Below are 16,717 nucleotides of genomic sequence, written 5' to 3'. Positions count from 1 at the left end.
ATCACCCCCGGTGAATTTCACTCGATGTAATCATCAAGGTGAACGTAAGAGGAACCACCCTCGAGGTTCACACTTGAGGGGTTGCATGAAAGAGTCGTATCGGAAGTGGTTAAGGCGGAATCACCCTCGATGACCACGACCGAATATCTACACTACAGGGTTAACATCAGAAGTGCTGTAGAGGTCTCACCCTCGGCACTTGATAGTAACCCAACGGTGTCGAGCAACTAAGGGGAAAGTGATGTGCGGTGCCGGGGCCTGGTCTTCGATCCCGTTGATCGGGTCTTCGATGATGAAGCAAGGGCAACAAGGACAAGGTGGGGGTCACTGATGGATCACTAACCAACCTATACTAAGCAGTTTAGGATAAGCAGGTAGGTAACAATAAGCAGGTTACAAAAGCAGGCTATGCATCAGAATAGGAGCAAACAATAACAGTAGCAAAATATAATGCAAGCATGAGAGAATGGAATGGGCGATATCGGGATGATCAAAGGGGGGCTTGCCTGGTTGCTCAGACGAGAAGGAGGGGTCGTCGGTGACGTAGTCGATCGCAGGGGCATCAGCATCGTCACGGAGTCTACCGAAGAGAAGAGGGGGGAGAAACAGTAAATACATAGCAAGCAAGTGCATAACAGGACAACAGGCAGAGCTAGACGTGTACTAACACGGTGGTACACGATACCGGTGAAGGGGGAAGTCAACCGGGAATGTTTTCCCGGTTCCGGACCTGTGTCAGACAGATGACCGGCGGGGGAAAGTTCCATGTTCAGCATGTTAGGGGCATGTGACAGATGAACGGATCGCATATTCGGATTCGTTGGATTTTTCTGAGCAACTTTCATATAGAAAACATTTTCATCGGAGTTACGGTTTAATTTCTATGAATTTTCAAAGTGTAAACAATATTCTGGAATTACTTTAAATACCTAAATCGTCAGAAAAGGAAATATGACGTCATCATGGCGTCATTGCTGCATCAGCGGTCAACAGACTAGTTGACTAGTCAATAGGGCCCACGGGGGACCCACTAGCAGTGACTGGGCGATGCCCAGTCAGCCGTTGACTGGGTCAACAAGGCCAGCCGGGCCACGGGGCAGTGACCTAGCGAGGTGGACCCGGACGTCCACGTCGGCGCCGGTGTTGGGGAGCTCCGGTGAGCGTTCCTGCGGCGGAGGGGCGCCGGACCTCGCCGGAATCGAGCTAGTGGGCACCATTTGGCGCGCGGTTAGTTTCTTTCGAACGGCCTCTTCATCCCGCGTCGGTTGGTGGCGGCAGAACGAGCAGGGGAGGTCGGCAGGGCCGCCGGCGTTGAGTCGTGGCTGCGATATGGCTCGGGTGTGTGACGAAGATGGCGAAGCAGCGCGCTATAGAGCGGATAGAAAGGCTGGGGAGGATCCCCGTGGTGCAGCGAGTCCAACGGCCTTGAGCCCGTGACCAAATGGTCATCGGAGCCTTGCCGGCGGCGAGCTCCGCGGCGATGCGTTCGGGCGCTCATCGGGGACGGCGCTAGGAGGCACGGGGGGAGCGTGCGCGTGCGCGTTGGGTTCCTGGAAGCACCAGGAACTCGATGCTGTGCTCAGGCGAGCACAACAAAGAGCATGGCCACGGGGGCGAGGTGAACTGCGGCGGTGGGCTCACGGGCGAGACGTCGAGCTTGCTACGTCGCGCGAGGGGATTAACGAGGAGGAGCAGGAGACGGAGAAGCTCACCGCGCGGCTCACACGTAGGCCCGTGACGGTTTAGGAGCTGCAGAACGTCGTCGGGGAAGAAGGGGATCGCCGGCGACCGAGGCAGAAGGGGGCGGCTCGATCCGCGGCCTGCGGTACTCCTCGAGCTCGATGGCGAGGCATAGTCGAGGTAGAGGTCGACGGCGCGTCTTGTGGACGTGCTGGCGAGGCGCGGGGTGGGCGGTGGCCGCGGCTACGGCACAACCATGGCGACGGCGGCGCTCGGTTGAGGTGGGGAACGAGGGGGAGAGCAAGGAGGGATCTGGTGGGAGAGGGAGAGGCGGAGCGGGCGACAGTGGAGAGCGGGGGAGAGGACCGAGGCGTCCGGAGCCTTATCCCCTCATCGGGCGTCGCCGGCGAGGTGGTTGGACGGCGACGGGCGCGCGCTGTCCCGCCCGGTCGGAGGAACAGGAAGCGACCGGGGAGGGGGAGTGGGCCGGCCTGCTGGGATGGGCCGAGGCCCATGGGAAGGCCAGGGGCTCTCCCACCCCTTTGCTTTTCCTTTTCCTTTTCTTTTTTTTCTTTTTCCAGCAGCTTTTGCCTTTTCTTTTAGACACAAGTGACTTTGCAAAAATAAGCCACTGGGCAAAACAATTTCAAAGAATTATTGGGCACTGCCACAAAAGACTGTGAGGCTTTTGAAATAGGTTGCAATTTTTTATAAATTAAAAAGGCATTTAAACTATTGATTTAGCCACTGCTTTAATTGGTTTAGGCCATTTAAGCACCTTGCAAAAATGTTGGCTCACCACCAATATTAACAAATTACTATTTGCCACAAGATGAACATTTTAGATTTCATGTCTGACAAATATGAGTTTTTTTGACTTTAGATTGGATTTGAATTTGAATGGTGATTGGATCAAGTGAAGATTAGCAACAGTAACATGATGACATGGCACCATTAACAGCATGACACTGGGGTGTTACATTGTGGCCACCGTTTCTCTCAACTTTGGCAAACCAAGAACTTAGCATCATGCTCTGGCAAACACGATAGGTACTCCAAAACAACTTCACCGGATTTGTTAATCAGGCTCGCCCTTTCAATAACATCATACGTCTAATATTACCAGGGCCTAAATTTATAGTTGTCCTTTTAACAACTTCACTGGTACGTACTCCAAAGCAGCTTCCAAACTTCAATAGCCAATGGGCACATGAAAAGCATATCTCTAATATTATCAGGGCATAAATTGCATGCTGGACAATGTGGTTTGACCTTCATGTATTTGTTAGCAAGAATTGCTTGACAAGGTATTGCATTGTGCTGTGTAAAGCCCTTCAAATGAAAATGTTGATCTTGGATGGACAAAGTAAACTCCAAACTGAACCCAACTATGTTTAGAGCATCTACAGCCACGATTACCAAATCCGACGCCCTATACGTCCGCGGATGCGCCCGGGCGCGTCTGCGGATAGTGACTGGCCAGACCTCAAATTCTCTCCCATACAGCCACGTACCTCATATCCGGCACCCTATATCCATACTACACATGCAACATGAACTAGTCTACATAGATTAAACAACGGACATAGCAGGGCTCAAGCAAGCCGCCACCGATCACTCACACTCCAACTGCTTTCCTTGATCTCTTCCATCCATTCTAATCTCAGCCCCTCAAAGGACCCATCTTATAAACCCCTCAATGGAGTAAGAAAGGCATTGTACAAAATTGTTGAAAAATTCGCCTCAAAGGACCCATCGTGTGCCTTCTACGGCTAAACCGTCTCACAAAAAAGAATAGTAAGCTAAAGCGGCTGCAAAAACCCGAGTTGGCTGGAATAGTAATCCGGTACATAAGATTATGTGGTTAGTTATAAAAAGGCAGCTGCTAGGCGTTAGCCGAATGATATGGAGGGAACCAGTCGGCCCACTAGCCATCAGGTTGGGCGCGATCGACTAGTCCTATAGCGCCCCTTCCAACTAAAGTGCACATGTTGCACCGAGAAGAAACACAACGGCTTGGCGCCAACACCGTCACGAACAACACTAGAACCACTTAGCAACAACATTATTGTAACATGTTAACCATTGCTGCCCTTCCTCAGTGCACCGTGTCCCAGTATCTGTAACGCTCCCGCAGCATTGGCTTGCGGCATCAATCAAAAATGACGACATTGCAACTAATGGCGGCGACACAGGGTTGCCGCGAAGCTGCAAGGGGGCAGCAGCCGGTGCTGCGGGAACTGGAGCCAAATTGGTCAATGTTGCAAAAAGGCTTTACCGCAATATGCTCTGTTGCAAAGAACCTTTGCAACATGCGTCATATTGCAAAGGAGATCCTATGATGGACTGATCCATGGCTTCGCAACTTGCCACCATGTTACAAGGGGTCTTCACAACATGTAACGTAGCACGGGCCCTATTATCATCAATCAGTAAAGTTGCCGCGATGGTATCATCAATCAGTAAAGTTGCCGCGATGGTTTTTTCAAAAAAACAAAAAAACAAAAAAGAGAGAGAGAGTATTCACGCGGCCTCGACTCCTCCTCGGAACGATTGGCCCAGAATACGAGTTGACGACCGCACCGGCGCTGCTGGTAGTTCCGCGTTGACCTGACGGGAAACGCACCTAGAACTCTCATCTCATCTCCACCCCAATCTCCATCTCCACCGTCCCCAGCGCATCCAACGTCACACGTGCGCCCACCAAGGCGGTTCGCTCTTACTACTCCCTGCCCGCAGCGGGCCCACTCTAGTTCCACCGCCTTTCCTACCCGGCCACGAATCCGTCCGTACGCCGAACCGCCTCGGCTCACGCTAGCCCGTCCCGGCGCACGCTACGCCTATAAATAAAGCCCCACCCCACGCCCCCTCCCCTCTTTCTCAAACGCAACCCCCTATCCTCTCTCGCGGAGGAGATCGGATCGCATCCGCATCGGCGAGATCGATCGATCGATTTTAGCCTCGAAAAAGAGAAGTTGAAAGTTGAGCGACGATGGACGCGCGGTTCGCCTACTCGCCGGCGGAGACGGCCAGGGTGCAGCTGGTGCAGTTCGGCATCCTCAGCCCCGACGAAATCGTAATGCCCCGCCTCCCGCCGCCGCCTTGCTTTGCTTCTCTCTCTGCTTTCGGGTGGAGTTTGAAGTAGTAACTCGAGCGGGTTTGGTTTGCGTCGTTTGGGGCTAACTCGGCTAGCTCCTCCGGTCGAGCTCTGGATCTGGATGAACGGCAACCAACTATGATGGGGCGACAACACACAAGATGATGTTCAACATTAATATTAATTGTAACTAACTAAGCTCAACTTTTTGAAAAACCTAACTCGCCAAGGACTGTTGCTTGGTTGAGTCGTCGGCGCACTTTTTGCTGATCGAGCGGAATTAATAATACTTGAGTTACAAGTTGTGCCCCGTGATTGCCCGAGTTATTCGGATAACTCTGAGTTTGGCGGTTTTGGTAGCAGTTTGCACAGTTTTGTTTTGCGGGGTTTTTTAGTTTTTTTTTTGGCAAGGTTTAACAGTATGACTGTTTCAAAATATGAAGTGTATTGATTTGACCAAAATTTTCTAACCATTACCAAATTTATATAGAGAAAACAAAATAAGTAGATTGATGATATTGGTATATTTTGCTACAAACTCAGCCAAACATGGAAAAAATGACTTCTAGAAAAATTAATGCACACTTTGTCCCATAATACGCGCTGGTTTTCACAAAGGTTGGCCTTCACAAAATTTGACCAAGTTTATAGAGAAAATTATTTACCAAATATATAACATATCAAATTATATTTCACTGATAAATATTTCTATAAACTTGGCCAAAGTTGGTAGAGTTTGACTTCGATAGGTTTTAATAAGCATATAATTTGGGACATAAGGAACTTCTATTTTTAGAACGAAGGAGGTATATTAGTTTAACAAATGACCATTGACCGTTGTGCATTAATGATGGAGTGACATTAATGTTAGGATGCAATCTGATGGATTTTGTACGTGTTGCGTTGCTTCTGCAGCGACAAATGTCGGTGGCGGTGATAGAGCATGCAGAGACCATGGAGAAGGGGAAGCCAAAGCCTGGTGGTTTGAGTGACCCTCGTCTGGGCACCATCGACCGCAGGACCAAGTGTGAGACATGCATGGCTGGGATGGCCGAGTGCCCGGGCCACTTTGGCCACCTCGAGCTCGCAAAGCCCATGTTCCACATCGGCTTCATCAAGACCGTGCTCTCCATCATGCGCTGCGTCTGCTTCAACTGCTCCAAGATCCTCGCCGATGAGGATGATGAGGTCTCCTTTCCTTTTAAGACGTACCACCTGCGCATTAATTTGACCAGTAGGTTAATTGTTGGTCAATGCATATTATCATCTATCTAAACTGAAATCATAACAATCATTGTTCTCACCATTCACTAGCTATATTTATGGCTGTCCAATTTTGCACCTATTCACTCAACATGCTATTGGTAGAACAAAAGAAGGATGAATGCATTGATGATGCATATTTTATTTCATCTATTATTGTCTTTGGTAAAATATAATCAGAACCATGGAGCATAATTACAAGCAACTTTACAGTTTCCTCGTGAACGAATTCTGAAAAGGTTGTTCTTGCGTGTTACTAGCTGCTAATTAAGCAATGTCATAGGGCGGGCCATCTACATATGGTTGTTGCCTCCCTTGATCTTGGCATATGTTATTTACCAGTCAGTGATATCTCTTGCAGAAGGATGGCAAGTTCAAGCAGGCTCTCAGAATCAAGAACCCAAAAAATAGATTGCGAAAAATACAGGAGGCTTGCAAGGGCAAAAAGGTTTGTGCTGCGGGTGAGGACGATCTTGAGGGTCAGGATCAGATGGACACCGATGAGCCAGTGAAGAAAAGAGGTGGCTGTGGTGCTCAGCAGCCAAAGATCACGGTCGATGGTATGAAGATGGTTGCAGAGTTCAAAGCAACAAACAAGAAGAATGGCGATCAAGATCAACTCCCTGAACCAGTGGAGCGGAAGCAAATTCTCTCCGCCGAGAGGGTATTTACATTATTATCTTTATTATTACTCAATTCAGTAAACTACTAGGTTATAAGAATTTTTTGTTTAACCGCATCATGGTAAATTTGTTGGGGCAGGTTCTTAATGTTCTCAAGCGTATAAGCGACGAGGACTGTCTTCTGTTGGGCCTGGACCCTAAATATGCGCGTCCTGATTGGATGATACTGCAAGTCCTTCCGATTCCTCCGCCGCCTGTGAGACCATCTGTCATGATGGACACTTCCTCCAGAAGTGAGGTTAGCCCACTAGGCCACTACTACTAAAATAATTACTATGAATGCAATGGTTGGTTGGTTCACATGGCAGATGACACCCTTTCACTCACTGTTTGTTTATCTTGCCGTTTCTACAGGATGATTTGACTCATCAATTAGCAATGATAATTCGGCATAATGAGAATCTGAGGAGGCAAGAGAGAAATGGAGTCCCAGCCCACATTATAACAGAGTTTGCTCAGTTGTTGCAGTTCCACATTGCGACATACTTCGACAATGATCTTCCAGGACAACCACGGGTGAGTAGTCGGTCTATAAGTGCACTTTCCATAATAATTACTCCCTCCGTAACTTAATATAAGACGTTTTTGACAGTGTCATAGTGTCAAAAAACGTGTTATATTAAGTTACAGAGGTAATAATCACTGATGGACAAGTAGTTGACCTGATTACCTTTTGCCGAAATATTCAGGCCACTCAGCGTTCTGGACGGCCTATTAAGTCAATCTGCAGCAGGCTGAAAGCAAAAGAAGGCCGGGTCAGAGGGAACTTAATGGGGAAGCGTGTTGATTTCTCAGCTCGGACCGTCATCACACCAGACCCAAATATCAACATTGATGAATTGGGGGTGCCATGGAGTATTGCTTTGAATCTGACATACCCAGAAACTGTTACTCCATATAACATCGAGAGGTACGCAGTGTATTTGCCATTCTTACGTAATCACTGTTATTGCATTTATATTTGATAAGTCATGTCTAAATCCGATATGATTATACCAGGTTGAAAGAACTAGTAGAAAATGGGCCTCACCCTCCCCCAGGAAAGACAGGTGCCAAGTACATTATCAGGGAAGATGGCCAGAGGCTGGATCTTCGCTATGTGAAGAAAAGTAGTGATCAGCATTTGGAGCTGGGTTATAAGGTGAGTAACATGCAGTAGCCATTGTTGCAGCATCTACGTACCTACTGTTTTAATGGTGACATCACAAAAATTGCCCTTTATTTTAGCCTCACCCGTTTTGTGCTTGACTTCTGATCTCAGGTGGAAAGGCACCTCATTGATGGAGATTTTGTTCTTTTCAACCGGCAACCCAGTCTCCACAAAATGTCTATCATGGGGCATCGCATTAAAATCATGCCCTACTCAACTTTCCGCCTCAACTTGTCTGTCACGTCGCCATACAATGCAGATTTTGATGGGGATGAAATGAATATGCATGTTCCTCAGTCATTTGAGACCAGAGCTGAAGTTATGGAGTTGATGATGGTGCCAAAATGCATTGTGTCACCTCAAGCGAATAGACCTGTTATGGGTATTGTTCAGGACACACTTCTTGGGTGCCGAAAAATTACCAAAAGGGATACTCTCATTGAGAAGGTGGACTAACAATACTCTCCTTCAACACCTTCTATATTGAATTGTCTGTGTAGTTTTGTAGCCTAATTAATGTTGTGAAATTTCTTCCAGGATGTATTTATGAACATCTTAATGTGGTGGGAAGATTTTGATGGGAAGGTCCCTGCCCCTGCCATTTTGAAACCAAGACCGATTTGGACTGGCAAACAAGTTTTCAACTTGATTATCCCCAAGCGAATCAATTTAATTAGATTTTCAGCCTGGCATGATGAAGAAGAAAGCAGATTTATTACTCCCGGTGATACTGTGGTCCGGATAGAGAAGGGAGAGCTTCTGTCTGGTATACTTTGCAAAAAAACGCTTGGGACATCAATGGGAAGTCTTATTCATGTTATTTGGTAAGTTATAAAAGTCGTACTGCTGTTTCTCTTTTTAGTACAGATGTTCTCCACTGCTAAATAATAATTTTGGTTTAACTGTTTGCAGGGAAGAGGTAGGGCCAGATGCCGCGCGCAAGTTCTTGGGTCATACACAGTGGCTCGTCAACTACTGGCTTCTGCAACATGGTTTCAGTATCGGAATCGGGGATACGATTGCAGATGCAGGTACAATGAAGAAGATTAGTGACACAATATCAAAAGCTCAGGATGATGTGAATGAGCTTATCAAGGAAGCGCGTGACAACAAGTTGGAACCTGAGCCAGGACGCACAATGATGGAATCATTTGAAAATAAAGTGAATCAGGTACTACTGCTGAATGTCCTTGTTTGGTTCTTCCATCATCAGTTTTTTTGGTAGACTTGTTATGACATCCATTTTCCATGTTAGGTTCTTAACAAGGCTCGTGATGATTCTGGGAGTAGTGCTCAGCAGAGTTTGTCTGAGAGCAACAATTTGAAAGCTATGGTCACTGCAGGCTCAAAAGGCAGTTTCATTAATATTTCGCAAATGACCGCTTGCGTCGGACAGCAGAATGTTGAAGGGAAGAGGATCCCATTTGGTTTTGCTGGTCGTACATTGCCCCACTTCACGCAAAATGACGACAGTCCTGAAAGCCGTGGATTCGTGGAGAACTCTTACCTTCGAGGCCTGACACCACAGGAATTCTTCTTCCATGCTATGGGTGGTAGAGAAGGTCTGATTGATACTGCTGTGAAAACTTCCGAGACTGGATATATTCAGCGGAGGCTCGTGAAGGCCATGGAGGACATCATGGTGAAATACGATGGTACCGTTAGAAACTCCCTGGGTGATGTCATTCAATTCTTGTATGGAGAAGATGGCATGGACGCTGTTTGGATTGAACCACAGAAATTGGACTCCCTCGGGATGAAAAAGGCAGAGTTTGACAATGTATTTCGTTATGAACTGGATGATGAGAACTGGAGGCCCACTTACATGTCGCCTGAAGATGCTGATGTTTTGAAGACAGTTCCTGATATCAGACTTGTGTTTGAGGCAGAGTTTCAGAAATTAGAAGCTGACAGGTTACAGCTTGGGACTGAAATTGCCACGACTGGCGACATTACATGGCCTATGCCTGTCAACCTCAAGCGGCTTATCTGGAATGCTCAAAAGACTTTCAAGATTGATTTGAGAAGACCTTCTGACATGCACCCGATGGAAATTGTGGAAGCAATGGATAAGTTGCAAGAAAGACTCAAGGTTGTCCCAGGAGACGATGCCATGAGCATCGAGGCTCAGAAGAACGCTACTCTGCTCTTCAATATCCTGCTCCGTAGCACATTTGCTAGCAAGAGGGTCTTGAAAGAATACAGGCTCACAAGGGAATCTTTTGAATGGGTCATCGGTGAGATTGAATCGAGGTTCCTCCAGTCTTTGGTAGCTCCTGGTGAAATGATTGGATGCGTGGCTGCACAGTCCATTGGAGAACCAGCAACTCAGATGACACTGAATACTTTCCATTATGCTGGGGTTAGCGCTAAGAATGTCACCCTTGGCGTCCCCAGGTTAAGGGAGATCATTAACGTCGCCAAGAAGATAAAGACTCCATCGCTGTCTGTTTTCCTAAAGCCTGAGGTGAGCAAGAAGAAAGAATTGGCCAAGAATGTCCAGTGTGCCTTGGAGTACACTACACTACGTAGCGTGACCCATGCCACCGAGATATGGTATGATCCTGATCCTCTACGAACCACCATTGAAGAGGATGTGGAATTTGTCAAGTCATACTATGAAATGCCTGATGAGGATATTGACCCGGATAAGATGTCTCCTTGGCTGCTGCGTATCGAGCTGAACCGTGAGATGATGGTCGATAAGAGGTTGAGCATGGCTGAAATTGCAGAGAAGATAAAATGTGAATTTGATGACGACTTGTCATGCATATTCAACGATGACAACGCGGATAAGCTCATCCTTCGTATCCGCATTAAAAATGATGACGAAGTTCCAAAACAGGATGAGGATGATGATGTCTTTCTCAAGAAGGTTGAGAGTAACATGTTGACTGAGATGGCCCTTGGAGGCATTCCAGATATTAACAAGGTCTTCATTAAAGAGAGGAAGGTGAATAAATTCGATGAAAATGATGGTTTCACTCAAAAATCAGATAACAAAGATAAGAACAAAGAGTGGATGCTTGATACAGAAGGTGTAAACCTCTTGGCCGTGATGTGCCATGAGGATGTTGACACAACAAGGACAACGAGTAACCATCTGATCGAAGTGATTGAGGTTCTTGGGATCGAGGCTGTCCGCAGGTCTCTCTTGGATGAGCTGAGGGCGGTGATATCTTTTGATGGGTCTTATGTGAACTACAGGCATCTGGCCATTCTCTGTGATACCATGACATACAGAGGTCATCTGATGGCTATTACTAGGCACGGCATAAACCGTAATGACACGGGGCCTCTCATGAGATGTTCTTTTGAAGAAACGGTGGATATCTTGCTTGATGCTGCCATGTATGCAGAATCCGATCACCTGAGAGGCGTCACAGAGAACATCATGCTTGGCCAGCTTGCTCCTATTGGCACAGGAGGCTGTGAGTTGTACCTGAATGACAAGATGCTGGAGCAGGCCATTGAGCTTCAACTCCCGAGTTTTGTTGAAGGCCTGGACTATGGCATGACACCAGCACCTTCACCCATCTCCGGAATGATGTCACCGGTGCCGAGTCCAAATTTCCGAACTTCCCCCGTTACAGATCATGCTCTTCAGTTCTCGCCATATGTTGGGGGCCTGGCATTCTCACCCGTCCCATCAAACTATAGCACATCCTCTGGGAGTGGTTACTGTCCATCTTCTCCGGTGTTCAGCCCAGGGCCAGGAGGACAAGGCTACAGTCCCGTCTCTCCAGTATACTCGCCACTATCTCCTATTTATACCCCCACATCTCTGAGCTACAGCCCCGTATCGCCCATCCATAGTCCAGAATCGCCAGTTTATAGTCCAGCATCGCCAGTTTTTAGACCGACATCTCTTCAATACAGCCCGACGTCGCCAGTTTATAGCCCGACGTCTCTTGAATACAGCCCGACGTCGCCATCTTATAGCCCAACATCTCATGCATACAGCCCGACATCCCCATCTTATAGCCCAACATCTCATGCATACAGCCCGACATCCCCATCTTATAGCCCAACATCGCCAGTTTATAGCCCGGCATCTTTTTCGACGTCGCCATATTATAACCCAACATCGCCATCATACAGCCCCACTTCGCATTCATACAGCCCTACTTCGCCTCGTTACAGCCCGGCATCACCCTCGTACAGCCCTACTTCACCGAACTATAGCCCTACATCCCCTGCATACAGCCCAACTTCACCTTCATACAGCCCTACGTCACCAAGCTACAGCCCAACTTCGCCTTCATACAGTCCTACATCGCCCTCTTACAGTCCTTCACGTGCTTATTCTCCAAGCAGCCCAATGATGATGAGTCCGTATAGTCAGCTTCCTCCAAACTACAGGTATTCATTCTGTTCATAGCTCAGGCATCTGTCCATACATGCATGTCTATGTTTAGCTTACTTGCATCTCTATTTCCGCAGCCTTGCCTCACCGACTTACTCACCTACCTCACCGTCATATGCTGCACAACCAAGTCCATCATACAGCCCAACAAGGTGAGCCCATTCCAATTGATCATCATCCTTGTTTTAACTTACAAGTATGCTGTTATTGTGACAATCAAGACATGGGTTTCCTAACGCATTGCCTGAGTGTTGCAGCCCGTGCACTGCCTCTGGAGGACCTAGCCCAGATTACAGCCTAACTTCCCCCAATTACAGGTAATGTGGATCAAGTTAATCTCTCATCTGCCCATGACTGATGAAAGTGCACCATTTGCTCATCTGACAATTGCAACTTTCATCGTGCAGCCCCAGCGCAAGCTACTCCCCGCCATCCACCGAGCCACAAACTAGTGACAAGGACGACGACAAGAGTGCTCCTTGAAGCCACTGGCTCGTGAAAATGGCTGCTGGCTGATGCAGAACCACGCACTGACACACTAACCTATTCTTATTTCATTGTATGTCTCTGAAACATGCAGAACCATGCAGCATTCCACATGTACGATCCATGTTACTATGAGTGGCTCGGTGCCACTCCTGGGCTGTTCAGAATAGGCAAGTCTGTAATGATGTGTTCTCGGCAGAATTCAATGCTATTGTTCCCATTGGAGCCCAGCCTTCTTATTTGTCAAAGTTAATGCAGTGACGAAGTGAGTTAATGCTAAGACACTGAATTATCCGTCGCTGCATTAACTTAGTTGTTGAATACTCCCTCCGTTCCTAAATATAGTCTTTTTAGAGATTCCAATGCGGACTACATACGGAGGAAAATGAATGAATCTACACTCTAAAATATGTCTATATACATCTGTATGTAGTCCTTATTGAAATCTCCAAAAAGACTTATATTTAGGAACGGAGGGAGTACATCGATGTCAGGTAAAAGAGAATGAAAAGTGTACTCTTGCAAGAAAAAAATGGTACCTCACTTCCAGCGTTAGCAGAAACAACTTGCAGGAGCAAGTCAGCGTTACTGGCAGCCGCTGCATACGCTGAGTTAGCTCACTTTTTGATGCCCGAAAATTACATCCATCGACTGTTACTATGCTGCATCAGAACATAAGATGGAAAATTCAAATCATACACATATACACAGAGCTATGCCACTGTAATTTGTAAGACATGTGTTATTGCCAGATGCATTCATATCATGGAAGAGGCTATTATGCCTTTTGACATTCCCGTAGTTAAGATATTTGGATAATAATAATCTAAATTAGATGTCCATGTGGGTCTTTGTCTAGCATGCTTCACCTTTTACAGACTGTCTTGCTTGTACCAGAAGTACATTCTTACAGAACAGAGCACTGCACTGGAAAATTCGTGCTAGGTTAAAAGAAATTCTTGATTGCCTGCTTAGTTTCATGATTGTACGGAAGCTATACTTTCAGATGTCTTAAAGTCGACCATACATTAAGATCTCAGATGCGTTAAAGTAGACCCGATCATACATAAAGTTGTCCAAAAGTTTCTGGTGGTATGTTACACAGGTTTAATATTTGTTTACATACATTTGTCAATAAAATCTCAAACTGACGAGGTGGAACTGAATTCAAAATTACCTCTTCATCGTGATGTGCGGTTGACGCTGCATTTAAACCTTCTCTCTACTACATTTAGTTAAGATTGACCACAGGTATCAAAAACACACACAATTGGCAAGCAAGCACGACAGGCAGTGAACAGAGCTGCAATTCCTCCAAGTCAACAGCAATGTTCTAACTGGAAAATGGTTTATTTAGAGTCATCTTAACCAATCCTCGTACAGTCCTGCAAAGCTGCAAAGTTTAGGCTGATTTTTTGTTTTGTACTGCAAAAGAAAAAAAATTGGATCAGCAACGTTTTTTTACCAACAGTCAGTAGTGCATAGTACTAATGGTTAGCCAAATAAAAGAAGTTCTAGAAACTACCAACAAGTTCAAACATTAGAGCTGGACCATATTACCTGCTAAGAATCCTCTGAAGCTTAACATTTCAAAAGCCTCCTTCCACAACAGGCATATTGTTTCTTCAAAGGTAAGGTGACCATAGCCATTGCAGACAGAACTTTAAAGATTTTAATCCTAGCATGCCCATATTCTTACTCTTTTCCAACTGAACCTATTCAACCTTATCCAATGAAGAATAAAAAGAGTTGTGAATCATGCATTGGTGTCTATCCACTACTACTTGTCATGAACTAGTGGTATTAGGACTTGAAATATATACTTTCTGCATTCTGCAGTCACATTTACTCATGACTACAAAACCAGACTAGGAACAAACTAAGCAGCACTCACAATACGTGTTGTATGAGATTGCGTGGAAATCGGTATGGCCTATCCTATAGCATCTGTAGATTTAATAGAAATTGGGTTCTAATACAGGCTATGATTGCAGATTGCAGATAATTCTGATCACAACAGCATCTCCTATATAAGGTCAGCTAGGAATAGGATACATTAGTGGTGCAGCTTCTAAGTAATCTGAAGAATTATTCAGGATCATTATCTTCATTTTGCGAGCAATCTTCTTAAGCATGTTCGTTACATATGCTCCCTTAGCTGCATAAACGCTTTAATCTGTCTGTTTCACTGATGACATGTAGCCATTCTATGAGAGCATCCATGGTTACTTTATCAGGTGTGCACCTCTCTTCCCTCATCTGGTCCATCAGTTCAAAAGCCTTTTCTAGTATCTTCTTATCCTGAAATCCCTTCAACAATGCATTGCAGGTGAACATGCTTCTCCCTCATCTTATCAAATAGTTCAATGGGTGAATTAGTATCCCCGCTCTTGCAGACAAAGTTAATCAAAGTATTGTATATCACTGTGTTGGGCTGAGTACCAAAGGTGACCTCAGAAGACCGACAACCATCATCTTCCCCAATAACTCATCCACAGCCGAGAAATGTCCTACTATGCACAAAGCAGACAACAAGGTATTGTAGGTGTACACCACGCCACTGATAAGCCTCTGTAACCTCTTCCTCCTGCTAAATCCACCAATCAAAATATTGTATGCCTTTGCATCCAGCTGAAACCCTGCCTTCATCATCGACGACGCCAAGTCCCAATATCATGGTAAAATACATGACTTCATCTGGTGAGAGCCCTTAATCCACCATCTCATGGAACAAACCCAATCCATGGCTACACCCACACATTGTTACTGTGGAGGGAATCCCCAACCAGAGTGCTGTAGCCTGTCACGGCATTGCCGCTGCCTTCAGGCCAAGCCGTTCTTTTATCCTTGAAGAAGTCAGGAGCATCACCAATCCTCCCGCTCTTGCGCATCCCATCACGACAGTGTTCAGCACGAATGACAACATCCGGGCGAACGCGCGAGTTTGGGCCGGGCATTCCATCGAGCGACCTGAGCGCGGCCGGCTTTGCAGAGCCCGTTGGCAAGCATGCCATACCAGGCGACGTCGGGCCGGACGGCGGCGTTGCGCGTGGAGGCAAGGAGCTGGGTTGTGCCAGGAGGTCGAGGACGCGGGCGAGCGCGGCCAAGGGGGCGTTGAACGGAGAGGTGACCGGCGCGGAGGAATCCGGCTGCCTGGGCGGGGGATGAGCAGGGGCGCGAAAGAAGCCTGGAGAGGAGTCGCGCGGAGGTGGGCGGGAGGCGGTGGCACCCGGGGTGGGAGAGGAAGAGCCCGAGGGAGGCGGGGGTAAGAGCGTGGGAGGGCGCGCGGCGAGGAGGGAGTGGAGCGCTTCGGCAAGGGAGAGCGTGGTGAGAGAGAGGAGGCGGGGGGAGCGGGCGCGGAGAGGAGGTCGGCGACGATGGGGTCAGAGTCTGCTGACCGCCGCTGCGAGACGCCGGCCGGACTGCGGACATGGTTGGCAGCAGTCAGGCGGCGGGGAGGGGGCGGCCGGCCGTGGGGATGGTAGAAGGGTAGGAGACCGCGAATGACCGATGGTGGCCGGGCTCCGGTGAGCTCGTTTTAAAAAAGCATATTTTCATAGCTCAAAATAAATTGTACTCCCTCCGTTCCTAAATATTTGTCTTTCTAGAGATTTCAAATGATCACCACATACAGATATATAGACATATTTTAGAGTGTAGATTCACTCATTTTGTTCCATATGTAGTCACCATTTGAAACTTCTAAAAAGACAAATATTTAGGAACGGAGGGAGTACAAAGAAAAATAAGTACTCCCTCCGTCCCATAATATAAAAGCGTTTTTTACACTTTCACACGTGTCATATGAGAAAATGACAAACACTCAAAACGGGCCGACTTTTCTTTTTGTTGCGCCAGATTTTTTCTTTTTTAAAGAGCATACAAATCATAATATTTGCAAACGACTTTTTACATGTTCGTGCGGAAAACACGTAAGTTTTCAGAGTAATTGCAAAAGACCACCATATTTGGGGACGCTGAAACAAAAAACC

The 16,717-nt window shown here is 46.9% G+C and overlaps 1 protein-coding gene and 1 long non-coding RNA gene across 2 annotated transcripts; one reads left to right on the top strand and one right to left on the bottom strand.

Moving 5' to 3' along the window:
- Positions 1-4,577: 4,577 nt before the first annotated feature.
- Positions 4,578-12,976, top strand: LOC123123534 (DNA-directed RNA polymerase II subunit RPB1). Its single transcript, XM_044544058.1, has 14 exons — positions 4,578-4,756; positions 5,693-5,965; positions 6,402-6,704; positions 6,803-6,961; positions 7,078-7,239; positions 7,413-7,633; positions 7,723-7,864; positions 7,985-8,320; positions 8,411-8,697; positions 8,786-9,044; positions 9,129-12,235; positions 12,317-12,391; positions 12,497-12,556; positions 12,647-12,976. Exons 1-14 carry the CDS (start codon positions 4,673-4,675, stop codon positions 12,720-12,722), a joined length of 5,544 nt encoding a protein of 1,847 aa, XP_044399993.1. The 5' UTR covers positions 4,578-4,672; the 3' UTR covers positions 12,723-12,976.
- LOC123123535 (uncharacterized) lies at positions 4,636-16,229 on the bottom strand. Its single transcript, XR_006460654.1, has 4 exons — positions 14,286-16,229; positions 13,903-14,150; positions 13,265-13,387; positions 4,636-5,992 (listed from the first exon to the last, which is right to left on the bottom strand). It is a non-coding gene; the product is annotated as an uncharacterized lncRNA (long non-coding RNA).
- Positions 16,230-16,717: the final 488 nt, after the last annotated feature.

Source organism: Triticum aestivum, chromosome 5D (assembly GCF_018294505.1).
Source record: "Triticum aestivum cultivar Chinese Spring chromosome 5D, IWGSC CS RefSeq v2.1, whole genome shotgun sequence".
In the NCBI taxonomy this organism is placed as follows: domain Eukaryota; kingdom Viridiplantae; phylum Streptophyta; class Magnoliopsida; order Poales; family Poaceae; genus Triticum; species Triticum aestivum.
The sequence above is the reverse complement of the archived record's forward strand: the minus strand, read 5'-3'. Positions and strand labels throughout refer to the sequence as shown.